The sequence below is a fragment of the Mytilus edulis genome, chromosome 4 (assembly GCF_963676685.1).
Source record: "Mytilus edulis chromosome 4, xbMytEdul2.2, whole genome shotgun sequence".
In the NCBI taxonomy this organism is placed as follows: domain Eukaryota; kingdom Metazoa; phylum Mollusca; class Bivalvia; order Mytilida; family Mytilidae; genus Mytilus; species Mytilus edulis.
Window position 1 is genome coordinate 62,164,998 of NC_092347.1, and position 24,009 is coordinate 62,189,006.

General features: G+C 30.3%; 1 protein-coding gene across 5 annotated transcripts in view; it reads left to right on the top strand.

Moving 5' to 3' along the window:
- Nucleotides 1-459: 459 nt before the first annotated feature.
- The window catches only part of LOC139520148 (centlein-like), a 59,514-nt gene continuing 35,964 nt past the window's right edge, over nucleotides 460-24,009 (top strand). For 2 of the 5 annotated variants that reach the window (XM_071312614.1, XM_071312616.1), the window contains exons 1-7: nucleotides 464-523; nucleotides 5,884-5,976; nucleotides 7,036-7,103; nucleotides 7,391-7,479; nucleotides 8,360-8,488; nucleotides 9,780-9,861; nucleotides 20,967-20,993. In XM_071312614.1, the coding sequence (XP_071168715.1) occupies nucleotides 5,955-5,976; nucleotides 7,036-7,103; nucleotides 7,391-7,479; nucleotides 8,360-8,488; nucleotides 9,780-9,861; nucleotides 20,967-20,993 (417 nt within the window). In that variant the 5' untranslated portion in view covers nucleotides 464-523; nucleotides 5,884-5,954. Of the gene's footprint in view, nucleotides 524-5,883; nucleotides 5,977-7,035; nucleotides 7,104-7,390; nucleotides 7,480-8,359; nucleotides 8,489-9,779; nucleotides 9,862-20,966; nucleotides 20,994-23,386; nucleotides 23,399-24,009 lie in introns of all 5 variants that reach the window. The other 3 variants (XM_071312615.1, XM_071312618.1, XM_071312617.1) reach the window with 3 other exon arrangements.

Genomic DNA, 24,009 nt, shown 5'->3' on the forward strand with positions numbered 1-24,009 from the left:
CATGGTAACAAGGACTTATATTAGTTAGTTATACGTCCTTGGTTATATATACGGATACGATAGTAAATCTTCCCATGGTCATGGATAGAAAACAATTTTAAAAGTGCCTGCTATACAAATCCTTGGTCTCTGAAAAGACAGTTAAACTATGACTATAAGACAAATCAAACAATAGAGGACAAACAATATTAAGCAGGATCTGAATAATTGGTTTGGTTAAAACATTGAACATAATCTACATTTATTGAAAAATAGAACTGCATAAAATATATTTACAAGTGACAGTTTGGCGGGAAATATTAAGAGGATTGTCGTAATTTATTAAAAATAATAATTACTGGATACTTTAAAAAATATTATGAATAAAAGCTTTCAATTTAATAACATAAGCAAAAAAACTCAGACTGACGGTTTAAAAAAAAGTAATATTAATACCTTCAAATTACGACAACAATCTGATTTACGGCAGTTGTTTGGCAGCGGGTTTCCAAACTTCCGGTTTACTATTTGATTCTTTCAAAAGGTAAACAACTACATTTTAAGCATTTTACTTTAGTATTTTCCATCATTTACAAAACAAAATGTTAAACTGAATCATTATACTTCAGGTGTTGTAAGTGATATGGAAAAAACGTGGGCAAACAAGGGATATGCCTTTTTAAAACTTTCTTCAAAATCATGTCCGATCTTGATTTGAGAAATTTCTCTTTGACACCATTTTTAAATTATTGTAAATTTGAATACACAAACATTCGATTTTATCGTTATTGGAGAAAAAGAATGCCATATTGCAAGTTATTATCTTCTTAAATGACTGTTCAGAACAATGAATGGTCAGATCATATCAGACATATGTTTTCGTAGTATGCATGTTTTTTCAATGAAAATTCTAATGTTACAAGCACTCTAACTAACATTGAAACCTTTGAGACAACAACATATCCATGTTATGCACAGACTAACAATCTTATCCCCATTTGTGTGTTTCCTTCTCACTTTTATTACATTTGATTTGTAATACATACATGTACAGTACCCTTCAAAAATATCGATTCGATTTCGCTTTTTTCCGATTTCCGTGTTTCGCGGATTTCACTCCTAAAATCCTCAAAAGATTCTCTCCCAACACTGTGTGGCTGTTAATTGGTTTATTGGCCATCGGAATTACTAAAAATTAACGACGCGTGACAACATAATCGGATTACTCAGATAATTTACCAATGAACATTAAACGATCTTGGTTGCACAGGTGTGCTTTAAAATCACGGTATTAAAAATTGAAAATGTTTTCCTTTCTTTGACAAATAAAGAAGTGACAATATCATTTAGAATAAGATTATTATTATCTTATATGTTTTTGTCCTTTGACATTATCTTTGAAATAAAACGTACATGTATACGAAAAAGTATGAAGAAAATACTTGTTATTTTGTGTTTCTATTACAATCCCGTCAGGTCATACATTGTGTTCTTTCAACAAGGACGATTTTGCCACAATTAGCATCTTTTATAACTTATTCAATAAGCAATATCGGCTTAATTGTTCATTATTTAAAAAATCAACTGGCTAATAAAAATAAAAATCATGTTGTTTTTTCGGTAACACGATTCATCGGATCATCAAGTAAACTTAATTAAAATGCGCCATGTGAAATATTATGTTTCACAACCTCGGTACATTTATACAGACTAGAATAATTTAAATTACTAACAGAAACTGTAAAATGACAAGTCTGATGAACAAAGGAAATAACTTCAAGTTATATTGATAGCGCTCGTCATTTTCGCATTTTACAGAACGGGTTTCAAATTGACGAAAGTATTTATATCAATTTCGTCATTTAAATTTGGAAAGTGTAAAAATATTTTCACTTTAAAGTATTATAATTCTACCGGTCTTCATGCGTTTGACAAGTTTATGACGCTCAATCAGTAAACGTTACAAAAGATGTTAAAAGTTGTGATGATAAGTAATCCGCTTATCGCTATCCGATAGGTCACTAATCCTTTAATTAATATCAAACCTCAAAATTGCCCATCATAATATTCTATTCCAGTTAAATCAGTCATCATTTTATTTTCAAAATTTCCCAAACGCCTACAATTGGCAGTTCTTTATCGTATTATTGTCATTTGAATACAATTATTCACCCGGACAATTTCCATCATAATTTCAATATTTCATCAACCGTAATTTATATTATTGACCATGTACATATAACTAATGTCCAGGCTACTTCACTTTTTGAAAGATAAAACATTAACATTCAAATAGTTAAAGATGTGTTCTCGTTTATTCGGATAAGAATTATATTTGTCTGATTCATCAATTGTAAAAGGACCTTCCGGAGCCTCAATACGATTGCACAAAAAAGTCGTTCTGCAACTTTAGAAACCTTGAATGGACTTTCCCACGGTCGTCTAGAAAGGTCACCTGAGTTTACTAGTACGCAATATTTTTTCCCGCCCTTTAAAAAACTCGTGCTTGGATAAAATTGATGTTAGCTATTTTTAGCATTTAATATTGTTAAGTAAGTCAAGTTCAAGTTCAACCCAAACTGTTGATAACTGAGATGTGTATCGTGGAATTGTCTTCTCACGGCAAATAATTGTTTTTAAAATCTTTTGTTTAAAATACACAAATTTACATTCATTGTGCGAAAATAAATATTATACAAAGATACAAAACTTTCAGACACGTAATTTTATAATTTTCTTTCAACTGCTCAGATTAATTTAGCGAAAGTTTCCGGTTATTTTTACACAAGTATGTTCATTTCGTAAATGAATTATTAATTTACTGGTGAAGACATCGAGGTCAAAATTAAGTAGTTTTTATTTTTCTATTAAACTTAAATACAATTGAAAGAATTAACAACAACATTTTGCTTTTAAATCTTTTATTCATTCCAGCAATTAGATAATCGTAAAAAAAAACGGCCGTAGATTTACAAAATTATTACGGGGCTATTATTATGCCTAATGAATGGTGAATAAATTTTCCTTTTTACTTGCATATGCAAAACTTTTAGACATATAATTTTTAAATAAAGACTTTAACTTTGAAGTAGAATATTTGGTTTTTCACATATTCCACTATATTTTATAATCGTTTTTTTTTTTAAAAAGCAAGTACATTAAGGTTAAGATATTTTTAGATAGGCTAACAAAAAATACGAAAATAATTTGACTTTAGTTTTTATTACCACAAATTAAATTTAATAAGAATAGAAGACATTTAAAATTATACACCTGTTTGACACTTAAACTGATACAGTAGACCGGAAATATAATTCTTTATTACTTCAACCTTTACCTGTCAGGTAATCCAATTACCCATTCAGTCTTGTGGCGGTAGAGATCAAAGTAGGATAAGGGCAATTAATTCCTCGGTGTAGAGAGTGAGCTCGTTATCACAATAAACATTTACCTGATTTTGGGAGAGATTACTCCCAAATTCCTCCCAACATTTTGGGAGGAATATCGGAGTTTTTCGGAGTGGCTCCGACATTTTCCTCGGTGTAGGGTGTGGGAGAGTTGGTCCTCTTGAAGGGTACTGTATGAGGCAGGCATACACCTTATCACTATTAGCCTTATCGGCCGGCTGACCCGGCCGCTTAAACTTTTGACGCATACAACAATCACTTTTCCATTGTGGCGTCAGATATTTTGTTTTATGACGTCAAAATTTTACGGGAACCTGTGTGATATCCAGTAATGGCGAACAAATAGTGATAAGGTGTATTACCTTAGACCTTTCAAACATGTTAAAAAAAGAATCTGAAATACTGAGTTCATAATTAGTAGAATGAAAATTTTGGGACATTGTCCAGAATTTTTTTTTATCTAATTTTTAATTTTTTATTATCAACTGTAATTTGAGACTACGACCCCATATTAGCAGTCTTCAAGATAAACTTCTAAGGGCATACGATACAGTTACAGGGGAGGTAATGATGTTGCTAACGTAAAATGATAATTTCGCAACGTCAAACTGTGACATATCGGTAAAAGATGCATTTTTCGACTGATTTTTATCATTCAAACTTACATGTATTTAATTTGAAAACGAGTGCATGGACTCCTATTTTTTAAAACGACCTTTTGTTTCATTTTGCAGGGAGATTATGTGGACCAAATTTTATAAAACTGTAAATAGTGCATTTTTTTAATTTTGATAAATATACAACAAAAAATGACGTTTTTTTTCTCAATTCTTGACCATTTGATATAAGAGTAAATTCTGAGTTATTTCTGAATAAAAAATGCATGAATTTTTAAAATACTTATAGAAAATACAAAAATTACAAATTTTTTAACAAAAAACAATTTGTGTTTATCTTTTAAAATAAAAAAGTTATGTCTTTCTTTCGAAAGGGAAAATACGGCCACAAATCTGAATTTTTAGCAAATATACAAAATATCGATCTCATTTAACTCAAAACGTAGCACATGAAGGTATATTTTTTATTACATATATTTGATTTAATCAGGAAAAAAAAGCCTATATGGAAATTTTCATCAAACTTTAAATACGGGATCAAAACTGTATCGTATGCCCTGAAATCTACAGACCCAGAGCTCAATTTTTGAAAATGTTTAGTTAGATTCTGTTGGCCTGTAGATATGATTTTACAGGCCCGAAAGCAACTTTACAAGCCTGGGCTGCTGTTCAGTGTGAAAACTGTATTAGGGAATCTGCAACACTTAGTCTGAGAGTTTGCAGCACTTGAGCTATATTGACATTATACAGTAAAGGGGAACACATAACACCAGACCCAAACTTGAATACTCTTGTTCTGTTTGGGACCCTCACACAACCCAATCAGTTTCCGAAGTTGAGATGGTCTATCAACGAGCAGTTCTGTATGTCTGCAATAAATACCATATTATACCAGTAGTGTTACAAACATGCTCACAACATTGAATAAGTGTACTATCACAAACAGAACGTAGGCTATACAAAATTGGTAATGATGATAAATGTACAAAATATCATACCATCTTGTTGCTATGCCACCAGTCCTGGGGTTAAATGTAGATTTTGGCTTATATCTCTGCAACCAAAGCATTTAGAGCATATCTTACTGGGTAAAATTGTTTATCAGGTCAAGATCTATCTGTCCTGAAATTTTCAGACGAATAGGACAACCTGTTGTTGGGCTGCTGTCCCAGAATTAGCAATTTTTAGGAAATTTTGCAGTTTTTGGTTATTATCTTGAATATTATTATAGATAGAGATAAACTGTAAACAGCAATAATTTTCAGCAAAGTAAGATCTACAAATAAGTCAACAAGACCAAAATGGTCAGTCAACCCTTGAGATTAAATTGCCCTTTATAGTCAATTTTTAACAATTTTGTAAATATTTGTAATCTTTTACCATGTTTACAAAATCTTCTCCTCTGAAACTAATAAGACAAATTTAAGCAAACTTGTCCACAATCATCATTAGAGTATCTAGTTTAAAAAATGTGACCTATGACCCTGCCCACGAAACAAGATGGCAGACATGGCTAAAAATAGTACATAGGGTAAAATGCAGTTTTTGGTTTATATCTGAAACTGAAGCATTTAGAGCAAATGTGCCGGGTGGCAAAAATGTTCATCATATTTAGATATATCTGCCCTGAAATTTTCAGACAAATCTGATAAACCATTGTTGTTTCTGCCCCTGAGTTAGTAATTTTTTCGGAAATTTTGCAAATTTTGCTATTATCTTAGATATTACAACAAGATGGCAGACATCTAATGATACATGTATTAAATACTATTAATTATGATTTTTACCTTATTTTACATGATTTCCAAAGCATCAGTAAATACAGGTGAGCGACTTTTTATCATTATATCAAATGTTAAAACTTTATTTTATTTTTTTAGTTTTTATGAAGAACTTCTTGAAAAAAGTAATCTTTCACTGAAGAACTGATGGGCTGAAAAAAGCCAAAGAAATGGCTGGAATGTACGATTATGGTATGATCTACTTGAGTTCTGTACATATTGTAATTGCATTGAAATTTATTATTAAATATACATGTAACAAATAGTTCTCAAATTGTAAAAAGAAAAGCAATTCTTTCAAGATCCATATTTGTGCTATCATTAAGAAATGATTATACAGGAGAGGTGTTGGAAGTTTCAAAGAATGATTAAAAAAACATATTGGTATTTTTTTTTAGCCAACAAGGTCTCTTCTTGAAAAAGATGTTAAGTTAAAGTTTGCTACAATAGTTTTTTTATTTGCAACAAAAAAGAAGATAATGTTAGGGTCATAATTTACCCTAGAAACAAGAGGATTTCAACATTTCTGTTAATTCTTTTTTTTTGCACTGTTGACATTTACACTACATTGTCATTTTGTTTAAAGCTGATTATAAAACTAAAAAATTAAACTTAATATTGTGAATTTAAAAAATTGTACAAATTCTTGACTTTATGTCTCACAGTTACACAACACAGCAATACTTACGTTTCCGTAAACTATCAAAATTTCAGAAAAAATATTATTAAATTGAGCAATTAATGATACTTTACTAATGAAGGACACCATAATTCTACTTTTGCACTTCCATCAAATTTTATGTTTGGCACTACATGTACATAAAATTAATTGATTTAGCATTGTCTCATAAAGATGAGCCCCTTGATTTTGAAATGTTTACCAGTTCTTTATTTTATCATATTAGAATTAGACTGAAATGATTTTTTTTGTATTTATTTATAATTATAGATTATCGTTGATCATCTCAAGGAGATTGATTTTCTCGCTTGAGCCGGGACGGCGAAAGCGAAAAAGGCAATCGAGTTGAGATGACCAATGATAATCTGTTTATCGCTATTTTACCTATGACGACGTTGTCAATTTCATGTCAATTTCGTTAGCAACACCATGTGCATGCTTAGTTTCTAGCAATAATTTTCCATCTCAAGCGAGTAGCATGATATGAAAAATTATCACAAAAAAAGATCAAAGGAAAAATGCACAAATAGCGATAATAGTATTATTTTAGTAGTATGTATTTTACATTGTAGGTATTGATGATGTTGGTAGTCTGAAGGCGGAAATAAGAGCTTTGGCAGATGATTTAAAACAATGCCAGGTAAAACAAATTGCAACATTCATATGAGGGAGGACTTATTTCTTGAATTTAGAAAATGAACTAAGGATCAAACAAATAATTTTTTTCTCTTTTTAATTTTTCTTGGTATAATTTGGACATCATTGTGAAATTAAAAAAACCAAAGAAACTGAATAATTAGTATGTATCATCATGATAATGAATGTGTGGTATGCATTAATTGAGCAATAGAATAAAAAATCTCAAACTTATACATTGTTATAATTGTTATGTGTTCATGCTGGAAATTATCTATAAACTATTTATAGGCTGACAAAGATTTTGTTTGGTCATTATGGAAGAAATTACAAGTAGCTAATCCAGACATTACACAGGCCATCAGTCTAGTCCTTCAGAGGTAAGTAATTGTCATCATTGTCATGTACTACTGTCACCTAAAAAGTACAATGATTGCTGGTATTATCTTGTAGTTTGGTGTATCTTTGATGTGTCCATTAGACCTACTTGTATGATCCATTATAGAAATAGGAAGATGTGGTATCACTGGTACATATGTATAATTGCCAATGAGACAACTCTCCACCAGAGACCAAATAATGTAGAAGCAAATTACCATAGGTGTCTGTATGACCTTCGACAATGAGCAAAACTTTTAATGCATAGTAAGCTATAAAAGAACACAGTATGACAAATGTAAACAATTCAAACAAGAAAACTTGTCCGATTCATGTACTTGAATAAAATTAAAAACAACTGATTTACAGCAACAAATTACAACCACTGAATTACAGGCTCTTTGACTTGGGACTAGCACATACATAATGTGACACGGTTAAAGATATTTGCTGGCACCAAACCCTAACCATAACCTGGGACTTTGGTGTAACAGTACAACATAAGAATATGCTGGGGAAATAAAAGCTCATTTTCATTTTACTATACTACATGTTATGATGTACCTTCAAACAGGGGCTTATGGTAGTGTTGCTATAAATTTATATTTAGCTTGCAATTGACCGGATGAGGGGTGCCGTTTGATTTATTTATAGGTCTGTGATCCTACATGGGTTAAAAATATGTTGCATTAACATTCATTTCATGTACAAAATGTTTTCATTTGACCTTGACATCAGTTTCATAGTACATTGCTTTAATTATTTCCAAAAATTACAGCAAGTTAAACATTTTGGTCATTTTGTCTTTAAAATAATTCACCATTTGCTTAGTTCCTGTATTTTGACATCCATGTTCAAAGATATTGCAATTTTTTTTTTCAGAGAGAAAGAAAAGAGTGAAATTAAGGACAGAAAAGTTTTGGAAGTTCTTCAAATCAAGGATGAGCGAATTGAAGAACTGCAACATGCTCTTACACAAAAGTCTAGAGAAGTTGCAGAACTAGCTATCAGGTATGTTCAGCTTTAGGTTTAACATGTACATTTTATCTGGTTTTAAAGTTGATATATAAGAAATGATATTCTGAAGATTTCAATTGATTAAATTAAGATTAGGTTAATCATGCACAAATGATTTCCCATTTAGTCCTTTTTAGCTGACTATGTTGCTGTGAATGTTAGCTACTTTCTTACTTAGTTGATATAGTCATATTAGAGGGGGACAAGAACTTTTTCTGGAAGTCAGGAGCAGGTGTTTTTAAGCTTGGGAATTCAGGATTGATCCTATCAAGATTCGGGAATTTTTTTTCGAATTTCGGGAGGTCAGGATTTTTTTTATAAATTCGGCACCATGGGATTTCATGTTTTTAAGCCAAGGATTTCTGGATCAAGACCCCTCTGCCCCCCCTCATAATAAAGGAAATTTTCATTTTATTAATATTCAGGTATTTTTCTTTTCGCAAAGGTTGTGTAAATATATTGATTGCTAAAAATAGCAGGTTTACAGTATATTGAAAATATAAGCTATGTGCATATTTCAAATTTCACTTTGAAAAAGGTTGGTAAATTTTAATAACTTTTATCCTCAAGCTAGTAGACAAAAGAAATGTTCTTTTGAATATTTCAAAATGATTAAATAGAAAAACAATAAAATATTTATGGATATTGTTAGTGAAGGCAAACAAAATATTTACTTTTGGCATTATTGCTGCAATAATTTTTTGACTTTTTTAAAAAAGATTTCATGTTAAATAAATGAAAATTTGTATTTTGGTGATTATGCAGAGTGTAATACATCATGAAGTTTATTTTTGTGATGCAACATATTTAATAAAAAGATATTTTTTTGCCGAGACAGACAAGTAATAATTATTCACTGTTTTAATATATGTATTACTAAATTAGCAATACAATTCCAAGTATTGAATATATTTGGTAATTATAAACTAAAGTATCTTTTCAATCAATCAGATTATCTAACTTGCAGCATTTTTAAATTTCTAATTATTTCCAATCAAACTGAAAATGAAATGTCCAATAAGTTTTTCAATTTATCAAAACATGTTATAGATCTATTGCTCTTCAGTAGTTTTTCTGCTGTGAAATCAAGATTTGCCTTGTGTTATCGAACTAAGGAGACCAGAGTCTCGCTTTTTCTTTATTATATGGCATGGTGATTTAAAATGATTAAAACAGTTGATTAAATTTTTTTGTTTATTCTAAAAAAAATTACAATTTTGTTATATAAAAACCAATTCATGACCATCTAAATCCTAGATTCATATATTTCTTCTTTGATTTTTAGATCAAATGTAAATGAAGATTTAAACAAGTTTCAGAATGAGGTTGATAGACTGAGAGAGAAAAATGCCAACTTAGAGCTACAGGTAACTTACAAATTTCCATTAACTTTAAAGCAATATTTTACATGATCATTTGTTGCATGTACATTTGTAGTAACTAAGCTTAAGATGTTCAGTGATGGACATTACAGTATGACTGCTTTGTAAAATGATATAAGATGCACACATATTTGACTTTGCGTGACCTTTTAAAAGATTAAAAGTTGGTCTATATTAATTAGTCTGTTAAATTAATATTTTAATAGATTCACGGAGAAGCTTTTTTGAAAATGAAAATTGCATAAGATTAACATTTACTTATGATCGAGAAGCAACAAATGCATGAAGGAAGCGGTCTAGAGATTTGAAATAACTTCACTTCATTGGATGATTTAGCAATGTTAAGAGCTTTTTTGGCCAATCACAGCTTTTAGAATATTAACCATAATGCATTTGATTTTGAAATTGGGAATAGTATAGTAGTTTCTGCGATATGCCTGAAAAAAACTCAAAGAGATACTTGAATGGGGAACTTTTTATTATTCTTTGGTATACACCAATAGCCCTTTCATAGAACAAATTGAGTTGTGAATACTAGTCAAGTCTGTTTGCAAACTCTACCTTTGTTTCTCACAAAGGACTTTATGGTCAAAACAACTCCAAACAGACACCAATTTAAATGGAAAACTTTACAAAAAAGTAATGTTTAAAAAGACAATGAAATTGGATGGGGTGTATATTTAGATTTTAAACCTAAACTTTCTCTAATTGAGACAAGATAAAGTTGTTATGCCTGGAGAAATTTTGTTATAGATAATAACTCCATATATGTTAAATGGTTATTTGTAGGGACCCAGTTTATTGCATCCACATAACTTGAGAGACTAGTTATATTATTTAAACCACAGCATTGCAATATACTGTGAATTCATATTATTGATGGGATTCCTAATTTTGTATGTCATTGGTATACGAGAATCACCAATTTTAATGTTCAGCAGTTTTCTACAGTCTTTGGAAAAACCTTGAAAAATCAAATATTTTTGAAAACACTATTTTATTTTAATCCTTTAAAAAAATTGGTAACCTATAAAAAATTGATAAATTTTCAGTATAGTTGGATAAGATTGCATAGTTTTATGAAATTCAGATTATAAATTTTGTTATTATGACTTAATCTGAGTTCTAACATCTTCAGATTAATTTTCTTACTTTTTGGTATACATGTACCTGATAGCTGACTTGTGCACTATAGTTTTACTACATGTATCTCACAAGTATGCAGCGGCATTTACATTTGGTTTTAGAACCTTCTAATGCTGTTTACATCATAGATAATGAAGTATTAGTAACAAGTTTATTATTTAGCTTTTAAGTTAATTTGGTTTTTGAACATAAAGACAATTTTTCTAATTTAGGGAAATGTATTTTTGTGTAAACAAATTTCTTAGTGAGAGAAATTGATTCTGGAAGATACATGGACATGCTATCAGACTCTATTGGCATTGTCAACAAATAAAAAACTTATGCAAATCATTGGCATTAAAAAAGAACGTAGCTAATTAATTTTATCTACCAAAAAGGACAAAAGGACATCTAATAGGACATTAATCACGGAAGTCGTTCCTTGTGCAATAAGTCATAAAATCTAGAAGCAGTCCAATAAATCTAGCTCGCGTAAATCATTAAAACTGTCAGAAAACTAATTTGTCAGAAATATTTTGTTTGTAACTGTAAGATCAGGGATGACACTATGTCCTACTCAATGATACAATCTTAAACCACAGCACAAATTGACTAACTAGCCAGCTAATCAGTTTGACTGTCGTAAAAAAATCAGTTTTGCTTGTATTTCGTCCGCTGACAAATTAAGTGTCATAGAAATACCCGACAAATACATAACAAAGTTTTAATGATTGCTATATTTCATGTATTTGTATTATTGAGAAGGCATATCGTACTGTTATTATTAGTTTCTATATCTGTTCTGAGACAATTGAAATTACTCGTTCTGTAATTGAATTTTGAAATTCTATATCTTCGAATAATGTGGAGTCTCAAGTTGACAGAAAGTCGTGATTTTATAACCTTTTAAGTGCATTAGAAATGAAAATATGAATACTTTCTGATGTAATTTTCGTCTAAAACATAAAGTTTGTTTTATTGCATAATTGTATTTGTCTCATTTGTCAACTCAATAAAGTAGGCTTTATTTTTTCTTTTCATTAATTTAGTAGTAATAAAGTGTAAATTAACCAGTAGATTTGTCCCTTTTATGACACACCAAATTTTTGAGTAGGCACTTAAACAAGAAGTAATTAAATAACTTGTTAAAGCATTGATTTCGTCAGTCAGTCAATGTTTACATAGACACACGTCTTATACAAACCAGTTTCAGTATGAATTTTGTTTAGTTAAGGAAGAATAATGTCTTTTTCTTTTTTGCAGCTGATTAAAATGTGCATTTTTGGTCTTGTTTTTGTCAAAAGAAAATTGTAGGCTTCTTTCATGATGATTTCTTCATGCATTATTTGATAAAGTAAAGAATTCATGATAGTCCCAAATGGGTCAAACGCATCCCACTCATTTCAACAATTATGAGAAAGGATCTTCATCATCATGAAGGTATAATATTCCATATTGAAATCAAATTTAGAACCATCTTGCTGTACAAAAATTTCTTTACTTTAATACTTTAAGATAATGAGGTTACCAGTAAGTCAAAGTTTATATATTATGTCCTGTTAAATGTAGGATCATCTTTTCTGGTAGGCCCTTGCACTCTTGTGAGTAAAATACCTCTAGGCAAAGAAGGTGAGATTTACCTATTTTCATGTTACTGCAAGTGGCCTTTTTAAAAGTTTAGGTCAAAGTTTATAATTTTAATACATTTGTGATCAATCTAAAATCTCTTTAGTTTGGGATGTACTTTACGAAGTAAGTCACCATTCATGTTGAATTTGCCTGATTTTGGTTTAAATTTACATCCCAACTTATCCTAAATACAATAAAACATAAGAGCATTTTCCCTGATTGAGTAGGTCTTTATTCTGGTTAAAGTAGGTATTCCTCTGATTACTTTGTTAATACTGATAGTTTTTTTTTTATCATAAATATATCAACTGCAATTTATTTAATCAATAAAATTACTAAGTGAATTTTAAAATCATTACTGTACTTATATCTTAGAATTCAATGGTAGCATTATTTGTTTGTTTAAATCCAATAAATCAAAAGATGTAGAGGCTAAATTAAATAAATGGCCTAAAACATACACAAATGTGAAAAAAATCCTAATTTTCTACATGCTAAGTAAGTGTTTTGTTTCAGCAACCGAAAGTATGGCATAGGTATGCAGTTTCCTGTGGCTGTGGCAGCAGCATCACCAACAATGTTTTAGTTTGTGAATAGGCCAGTTTATAGGGAACTACTAGTGGTAGGTCAATGATATTTGGTATGTAGTTGTATTAGGATTGGCACATCTCATTTCTCTAGAGATTGTTTGGCCCTGTTCATTGACTTTGAATATTTTGTGCATAACTTACATGTTTAATTATTATTATTTTAATTTCAACATTTGCATTTTTACTTTATGTATCAAAATAACAAAAAGGGGAGACATATCTCTGTGTCAACAGTTAATTGAGGGTACTAACTGTTGTGGATGAAGAAAAAAAAATTCATGGATATAAAACTTTGTAGTTTTGTCAAAGTTCGATACAAACTTATAGATAATTTGTAATTTGTTGATCATTTTAATTTTAACCTAAAAATTTCACAAAAATTGGTATCCAATCAAGAGTAGTGAATTCAGATTATTGAAATCTGGGTTTCATTGTATTACTGTAATAACATTATTTCTTTCTCGTAAAGAAAGGACCTCAGGCCATGCGACCTTATAACCTTTAGAAAAGTAGCGTCATTATACAGATGAAAATAAACCAGATTATCTTTCCGTTTTTCCAACCAGTCAGAAAAATATGTATTTAATCTATCAAATACAATTATATAATTGCTTTGATCCTCTATATGAAAATCAAGTCTAATTTTATCAAGTAAAGTATAAGCTGCTATTTGAAAAGACCAATGTCAAAAGCCAAAAAAAATAGCATTTATCTTGTCATAGAAATAGAGACAGTTAATATGGAATAAAGGGATATTTGAGAAAAGTCGTTAGAAAAAATGTCACAAAGTAATTTTGTGATTGAGATTAAACTACTCAAAAAATGTCTGGGAAAATGATCCAATAATTATTTGCATTAAGAGACACTTTTTGAAATTGACAATGACAATAATACAGACGTAATGGATGTCCACTTTCCCTTTTCCTCTTTTCTCCAAATATGATTTATCGCCATATAAAACGTGAAACGGTTATTCTTCGGCAGAATGGGATTCCTAATATGGAGGAGTCAATGAAGCGACAAATGCTTTGACAATGGACGATTTGTAGTTAAATGTAGCGATAGAATATCGCCAAGCATGTGATGCTTTCCTAATTGCTATATTAGACATTGTCATTTTTGTGAATATGGTTAGAATGCATGGTTACATTCGTAATTGTCTCTGTAATCAAAACAACAAGTTATAAAACAGATTAGAATTGTCGATACAAGATGTTATATAAAGCTTTATAATTATATTAATCATCTGTAGTTGTTTTTAGCATCTATAAACTATGTTTATTGCTTTTGATTTAAGTTTGTATTGAGGGTTTTCAGTGCATATGGTTATTGATAGAATAACCAATAACTTCACGACAGTAATTTCACAACTTTGTTAAGTTATAAAAACTGCATGTAGGCTAGGAGTCTATATAATGCATAGTCAAGTTGTAAAAACTTCCTGGAGGCTGGGAGTCTATTTATGCATGGATGTGCTGGAGAGGGAATTATTTCCATTTAACTTAATTTAATGGTCTAATACCTATGCTACATTGTATGATATAGGTTTAATTATTTATCAAAAAAATACGTCTGTAATTTTTAACAGAGGATCATATTCCGATTTATAGAAATCCAAATGTAAAAGTCTATTAAGGATATTAAAAAACTGAGTAACCCAGCAACACAAGTTGATCAAAGAAAAAAATCCAGGTCATGATCATTGCATCATTAATGAGCTAATGTCTTTCTTTTCTTAGAAAAACCAAAATCTACAATTTTTATGCCCCATTTATGGGCATTATGTTTTTCAATCTGTGGGTCCTTTCATTGGTCTGTTCGTTCGTTTGTTTGACTTTCAGGTTAAAGTTTTTGGTCAAGGTAGTTTTTGATGAAGTTGAGGTCTAATCAACTTGAAACTTAGTACACATGTTCCCTATGATATGATCTTTCTAATTTTAATACCAAATTAGAGTTTTGACCTAAAATTTCACAGTCCACTGAACATAGAAAATGATAGTGCGAGTAGGGCATGCATGTACTATGGACACATTCTTTCTATAACTTATTTTTCGTGGTGTATCAATAGAAACAGCATAGATAAATCCTCTTTTTTGCCTTGCTTTATAAAATTCCCTAAGATAATTTTCATTTGTCTCATGATTAATCTTGCATTTACATTTTGAAAAGTTTATTTCTATCCTTGAGTTATTTGAACATCATAAAGACACATAATGCACTGGCATTTGGCAAACTTTGGCAAATGGCAATTTGAAAAAAAAAGAAATCCCTCAAAATTGATTATTGCTCAATAGTTGCCCCTTTTTGATATACGCTGTAGCATGATTGTTAAGGATGGCAAGTGGGGCATAACATAACAAGAACGAAAAAGTATGTTTAACTTCAGAATTTTCATCAGATTTTGAAAATTGTAATTTTTATACCCCACCTACGATAGTAGAGGGGCATTTTGTTTTCTTGTCTGTACGTCCATTTGTCTGTTCGTTCATCCGTTCATTCATCCTTTTGTCCGTACGTCTTGTCCCGCTTCAGATTAAAGTTTTTGGTCAAGGTAGTTTTTGATGAAGTTGAAGGCCAATCAACTTGAAACTTAGTACTCATGTTCCTTATAATATGATCTTTCTAATTTTAATGCCAAATGAGAGTTTTGACCCCAATTTTACGGTCCACTGAACATAGAAAATGATAGTGTGAGTGGGGCATCCGTGTACTGGGGACACATTCTTGTTATCTAAATTTTGCCCATAAAATTTTAAAAAGGAAAGGAATAGTTCAATAATCTTATCCATAAATCTATATATATTTTTATTTTGACTGTCTTATGTCATAATTCAGTACTGATGATATTTTCTGTGTCAGTTGCATAGTTCAGTTTAGTACTTTTTATCATGTCATAAGTACAAGCAATTTGCAGTGACTCAATGGTAGTTTAAAAAAAATCTGTTGGAAATTATGCTTATAAATTTTATTCCACTTCAAGGTTTGACTCTTTGGTTGTGGTTTTGGACTTATATTTACAAATGCATGTACGGGTACTAGGATCTCAAGTCCATTTTATGAGAATTGCCCCTCCCCCTTATTTTGTGAAGAAAAAAGAATGCAAAAAGAAATGAAAATGAAAGAGGATACTGAAAAACACCTTTCTACAAGATTATAGAGATTATTCATTTATTGTTTTGCGTGCCACTTTCAAAGTTTGCTCCCCCCTTTTTTTTTAATATAAGATCTGTAGTATTTGTTACATTTGGTGACTAATAAAATTGCTACAATCACATGATCATGATTGAAATTGAATATATACCAGAATAACTGAAAGCATACTATCAAACCCTAGTATCTTTGATAAGTTATTTTATTACTTGGAGAAAGGGTATAAAATTTGTCTTCTCTAATATTGAAGTCACAAAATACCTGCTACATCTGGACAAAGAATCTATCAGATTCATCATGATAACCTTTAGCTAAAATAGAACCAACTGACGAGATGTTTGATGTCATCTTGTTCCATGTTTGTTTTCTTGTTTACAGAACATTCTTGTCATTGTGACGAAGGTAATAAGTAACATGTTTTGTCACGTAGATATCTATAATAGAGTTCTACAAGTACTATGTTATAGTATCCATAGGTATGTGTTTGACAGAATGACTTTGGAATCCAGTGACACATGCTAGGATGACTATATTTGATGTCATGTTGCTGCTGCAGATTTATAGGGGTACTTGTAGGGTTAAGTTGACAAATATTATGCATAGTGCGTATATCTTTTATAGGTTTTTAATCAATAACTGCAGAAAAATAATAGTTCTAAAAAATAAAATATTAGAAATTATCTTTTTTTAGCTTTTCTTTTTCATTTTTAGCCAATTTCATTGAATTGATATTTTCTTTAAAAAAATAAGTGTATCAGAAATTTGAAAGTTAATTATTATTTAATTTATTGATATTTTTTAGAATAGTTGAAAATACATGAATCAGATTTTTTTTTTCCATCTGAATTGAATCTGAACACTTTTGCAATAGTTTTTTATTGAGAATATTTTGACGCTATCTAAAAATATTGGAATTTTAATTTAAATGTAATTGCAACAGTGCAGTTAAAAAAAAACACACAATGCCAGTCTTTTGACCCTGTTATAGAACCTCAATGTTTGTCAAGAAGATAGAGGAATTGTGTTTTTTGTCATTTCTAGTCAAGCAGAGAATAAAATGTGTGCAGATAAGAGTGTCATTAGATGCACTTTGATGTCATGCTTGTTGGTAATTCTCTCCTGGTGAGCGACCTTATAGTAGCTACTTTTATCATAATTTGTTAGACAGTATTAGATCTATTTGTTGTCACATACTGAGGACAGTTAGTACTTCTTGTCATTAGTCATCAAATTTGTTTTGCACATCTTCTTTACTTGTATATTAAGTAGATAGTACTTTGTGACAGAAAGCATCAGATACCTAGCTTAACAAATTACATGTAATTGGAAGTCACCACATGGTTTGTTTACTTGAATGCATATACTGAATTCTACGTTTTCAGACAAATTGTTTTTATAGTTATTAGGTATTCAGGTTTCTACTAGAATTACTAAAAAATAGTTAGAGAACCTTTTCCTGAAACATTTAAGGTTTCTACAAGAATTACTAAAAAATTGTTAGTTAGAGAAATCAAACCTCCTTTTTCTGAAACAACTTGAATCAGATTATTTTATCCTAGGGTTGTTCCAAACTTTCTCATTTATTGTGGGAGGCTCTCAAGTCAAGGTCTTCTTAAAAGGGAGCCTTCTCCCCCTCCCCATCTCCCATTTTAGATTTCATTTGAGTTCTATATGAAAATAAGCTGAAGGACGCCTCTGGGTGCGGGAATTTCTTGTTGCATTGAAGACCTGTTGGTGACCTTCTGCTGTTGTCTGCTCTATGGTCGGGTTGTTGTCTCTTTGGCACATTCCCCGTTTCCATTCTCAAATTTATTGTTAAAGTTCTTACAAAATTTTTGCGTTTAAAAATAGTGCCATTGATTTTGAAAGCTACACAAGTAAACATCAGGGATGAAACATATTCAAATACTTTTTGAATTTTGCAAATGATATTTTAATCAGTTATACATATTAAACTGCATGTGTTTGGTGGTAGGAAATCCTGACATAGATACAATAAAGCTTAATTTTCCCTGCATTTGAAAGTGCCTTTCACCTCTTAATATATAGAAATACATATCAAATTCTGTCAAAGGAATCATTAATTTTAGCTAAAATTGTTATTATAATTGAGCTATGAAATGGTACAAAATATAACATTTTTATTACATTACTCAAGTTATATCTCAGCTGTGGAGAGTCGTATCATAGAACGATCACAAATTCATCTGTCCCTTTGTGATTACACAAAGCCACAGTCAAGCGACAAAATGCAATTTATAATATCATTCATCAAAATAAAGATCTTTAATTTTGTCTTCGTTCCGTTAGATCTTTCCTTTTAAACAAAAACATTCAGACGACCCAAATGACTAAATGAATTCGAAACTTGGATATGGGATTCAGAAAAATTACACAGTACATGAAGCCAAATCTACCGAATTCATCGAATGTCATTACATATAAACTTGACGTCACATGAAATGGAATAAATTTGATTACAAACAAGACATAAACTCTCAAAGCAAGGACTGCAAAGATAGGCAAATACAAATTGAAACTAATGGCCCGACTGTGTCGTTATACAAACTATTATAGATATCCACATGGCTTTCCCCAGTGAGTGTTCAATCAATTTTACCATTGACACATTAAAAAAGAGATAAAAAGGACAGAGAAGTGCTAAATTCTAAAAAGCCAAACGTTCCTAACTGAGTCATAAAACTTTGACAAAATGATCAAGCATTGAAAGCTTATCCTTACTTTAGCTTCGGTCTTGTTGATTTGAAAGTGAGTCGTAAAAATCTATATAATGTCCCACAGAGGACATTAAATAGAGGAAAGACAAACATGCAATAGTCGAATCTCTGGTGACGAATCAAGTTAATAGACTTTTGCTTCTTGTCGAAGCAATGTTCTGTTATTTTTCCGCTGTCACATTTTATTTCATCAGTAAAGTGTACACTTGTGACAAATAAAATACAATTGAATTGTTTCTTTACTGGAGATAAACATTTCACTCGACCGTTTATATGGGCCTACGAAAAGCATTCTTTCAAATAAATATGTAAATTCAGTAGATCTTACCGCTAATGAAACTGAAGAATGACATGAAAATGAACCGTTTTATTTAAGATGTTCTACTTAACTCTATCATTTTAAGATTAACTTAAAACAATTGTCATTTCTGTCAATCAAGTTTCATAGGGAAATTTCTATTACGTAAAATTACCAAATAAGAAAAGTAACTAGTTAGCTTTACATAATACATTAAATCAAATTTTAAATGTCGTTACAAGGAATTAAACTGGCGACATGTTAAGTAGACGGAGATATATCAATTTACAAATGATGGAAGATTTTGTGTAGGCAGGTATCTCTGTTACTTCAGAGTACATTTATGTCCATTGAGCTAAATTTAAGAAAAGGTGAAAAAGGAACCAGTCTATGTATTTGGTGACTTGGTTTTTGCTCATGGTTTTCAAGGTTAATCAAAGGTCATGTTTACAGTGGGATTCTTTGACATTTTTCTAGAGTCCTGGGAAATTTTGACATTTGAATTAAATTGAAGTTTCATCACATCAACTTGAACTTTCTGGTAGTACCCTGAACATGTGAACTTTTAAAAATATATGCCATATTAGGATTTTGAGTCTTGACCCAGATTTTCGTAGTTCTCTAAAAATTGGAAATTTAATGGTAGTAAGTGTAACATGGGACACAATGATTTTTTCATCACTTTTTTTTTCATGTAGAAACATGATTAATAAATTATGAAAATGTCACATACTTGTGAAATCCCTTTCAAAGGATTTCGCCTAGTATCCTTCTCTTAGGTTTATGATTCCTAAAAAAGTCTAAAAAAATAAATCAAAAGATTTTGTTGAGAAAGCAGTTCAATACTGACTTGCATGTAGTCTGCACGGTTAGCCACTAGTCCGATGCCCCAGAATAGTAAAATTTCATTCAGACTAGTAAGTTTATGCAAAACTTTGTTTGGCCCAATAAGAAAAATGTCAGAATATTGGTCTTTGGACTAGTAGTTGAAAAAGTTTTTGGTGCAGACTGTTAACTGGTACCATTCATTATTGATAAAGAACAATCAAGTATGATTTTAAGAACACTGTCAATGTATTTTTCATGAAGGAATTAATAGTATCATATTTTTTGCACTTTATAAATAATCGACCATAAGATAATTGTCAATTTCTGCAATAGACATTTGAACGGCTGACATTTTGAAGTTGGTATGGTAATTAAGTGTCCAATAATCTTTTCCACTGTCATCTGAAATTCTATCAGACCATTGAAGATCAAGTGTCGACGCTGTCATTCCAAATATGACAACATTCCGTGAGACCAAGATTACTAGTAAATAACATATGCCGAAAGGTTTCAAAAGGTTGAAGAAAGTGTCACGAAAAAAGTGACATATTTTTTCTGTAATTTTGTTATGAGGATGAAGTTGTGACAACTTGGATAACGGCTGATTACCGTTTGACAAACCGTTAAACAGTTTGATGCTGTGTTTGTTTTAGAACGTCACTGACGGCATCCCATGAGATTCAAAAACTGTCGTCAGACCTTTTTTAATCAAATTTTGAAATTGTTTTTTAGCTAATATTATGGGGATGGCATAAGAAGGTAAATTGTTTTTATTATGTTTTTTTTTGGATGATATATATTTTTTGTTGAATTTAATTAAACTTTGTCAATTCAATTTGTTGGGTAAATTTTCGTTATTTTGTTTGTAATAATGATGTTATTGTAAGACATACAGCTAGATAAACATACAAGCTACTGATGAAACAAGGCATATTTTGAAGCACATTTGTTTCTTACATCAATTTTGTCTGTGATCAAAGTCATTCCAAATACAATACACTTTTTTGAACAAATACTTAGTTTGAATAATTCAATAGTATAAACAAACAGCTCTGATACGTTGAATGAGATGGTAATTGTTAACTGTCACCTGCAGAGAAATGTAAGAGACATGAAAAAAAAAACAAGAATTCAAAATAAAGTATTTAAAGTTGCTTTTTAATCATTATAGATCAGGTACTGTTCTGAAGGAGAAACTGACCATTCTTCTAGAGCATCTGAGATAAACCCAGTTTTGAGTGTTGTTCAAGTTGCTCAGTCATTGGAATTCTCTGTTTAAGTTTTGAGGACTTGTTTATCTTTCATTTGTTTATTTTCTTTAATACATGTCTGACTTCAACATAAAATGTTTTTTAATGTGTCCTTAGCATCTTCCTTTTTTTTTTAAGATTGTGGTACAGTATGCAATTTAGAAAAAACCACTGCAAGTCAAAGGTTTTCTGCTCTAGTCACCAAATGTTTGTTATAGGGACATAAAAACACAAGATTTGAAGGAATGTGTTGAAATGTTCACAAGTTTACATGCAGTTGTCAACTAAATGTAAAAGTAATGAAATCAAGCAGGAAAAACAATTTTCATTGAATTCCAGTTAAAAAAAAAAACATTTGTTATTTTAAGCTGTTTTCATAGAATAAGTTGTAGATCTTGACGTAAAGTCTAGGACAAAATTATGTGGTAATTCTCAGATATAAAAGTCATCAAATTGATCAGTGTCAATAAAGTATGGCTTTTCAGGTCAGAGGTTTCTGTCAATGGCGTCGTAAGTTTTGAATTTTGAGAAATGAAAAAGAAACAAGAAACCAGACGATGGTCATTTAGATGTAATGTAATGTAATTGGAGGAGAAATTATTGTGACAATTTTTTGCCCAAGACTGATGAGAAGAGAATTAGAAAAAGACAAAACTTAATTAGGGAGGCATCATTGCACATGACAAACAGTACTTGATTTAAGGCTCGGAGAAGATCAAATTTGTATTATGATCAGTTTAGAATATTGTTGTCATCCTATTGCGACGGGAAATATTGACTTTGTAATACATGACATTTTATCATTTCTTGATTACGGTGAATTTATTCTTGTGTGTGATGACTTTTCTTATTTATGGTGTCATTCGATTGATTATGAATTTATGAATCATATCAATGCTTGAGAATCTGTAAAATTTTATCACATGTCTTTTTATGTCCTGTGTTATAAATTGTATAATAGGGATTTTATTTATTCATACTTTTAAAAGATATGAATAGTGGACATTTACTTAAAGTGTGAACTTTATTCTTTTTAAAACTTGTCTTTTTTGGATCTGGTTCTACTTAAGATATCCTTCAAAGTCATTAAGATGTTATGGCAAGTCAGGTTTAACTGTAAGAGGGTTGAGATCTCAATTAAGATTTAAAAAAAAAGAATGAGTGAATTTATTCCCTAATTTTATCAGACTTTTATCGGACCATTTTGAATGGATGTATTGTAAAGGTCACCTATCTATTGAAAAGACTGTGTTGCCCTCTGATTATTTCTAGTATGCTTTTTCATCGATGTTTACCCTGCTTCTATCTCCTTTTATTCATATTTGCTCTATACAAAATAAATCTATTTGTCTGTATATATATGGGTTAAAAATGTCCATCATAATGTTGTGCAGTTGTTATCCCTTTTGCAGTTGACCATTAATATTTGTCAAATAAAATAAAACGAGTTTAGACTAAGGATTTCCCATGATGCAACACAGTTATGAAATCAGAATAAACCCATTAATAAATGGAAATCAGTGAATAAAATGTATGCGTTTGGATTTGTGTTCTTAATTCAACTGTTGCAATAACATCTGTGAAGAGATAAGAAATGACATTTTCTTAAAGTCTATAAAATCTGCAGTACTTAACCAAAATGTGTTGCTTTGTTTCTAAAGCCAATTTTAGATTTTATTTCTTTAAACTTGTTTAAAAACAATGTTATTGCAGTTTTATAATTTTGAACTTCAAAAAAATAAATTTCATTTGCAGCTAGGTAATACCATTGTTTGAGGACCGTTGTGATTGATATGATTTCTGAAGTACTATGAAGAGCCATTTGAGGTCTCTTCAGACGATTCAAAAGATAATATTGTCCAATTATTGTTTTATTATGTAATTTTTATGTATTTCTAACAGGCGAACGTATCGGTGAGATTTTTTATACTATAAACTTGTACATAATCACGATATTTAACATTGCAATGTAGTTTTATATGTTTGTGCATAAATATTCATTTCTTTTTAATTTTAATTTCTAAGTTATTATTATCCTTAATTTGAACGAACGACACAACTACAGTATACTTATTTTGAGAAATAGTCGTTACTTACAAATTACTCTTATCTCCTTACTAACATATTTCCACAGAAAACAAGTTTTATTTATTGTTTTATACTGGTTCTCAGTTAATGTTTATCTTATCTGTCCCAGCTTTACATGTATATATACAATTCAGTACAAATATTTTCTCCCCCTCCCTCATTGGTATACTTATTGATGCTTACAAATTATGTAATATAAATGGTTGTTTTATATCATGTTGTCATAAAATTAAAACTAGCAGCAACTATTTCAATATACATTGCAATAATTTCAAGATACACTAATATTGGTACATGTATAGATGAATAGTTCTCATCCTAGGTATAACTCTGCACAGTTATACTGGTGCATAATAATAGAGGTGGCTTAAAAAAAGCAAGCATTTATTATTGATTATTACTCAGTTAAAAGAACAGGAACTCAAAATACAATGAGA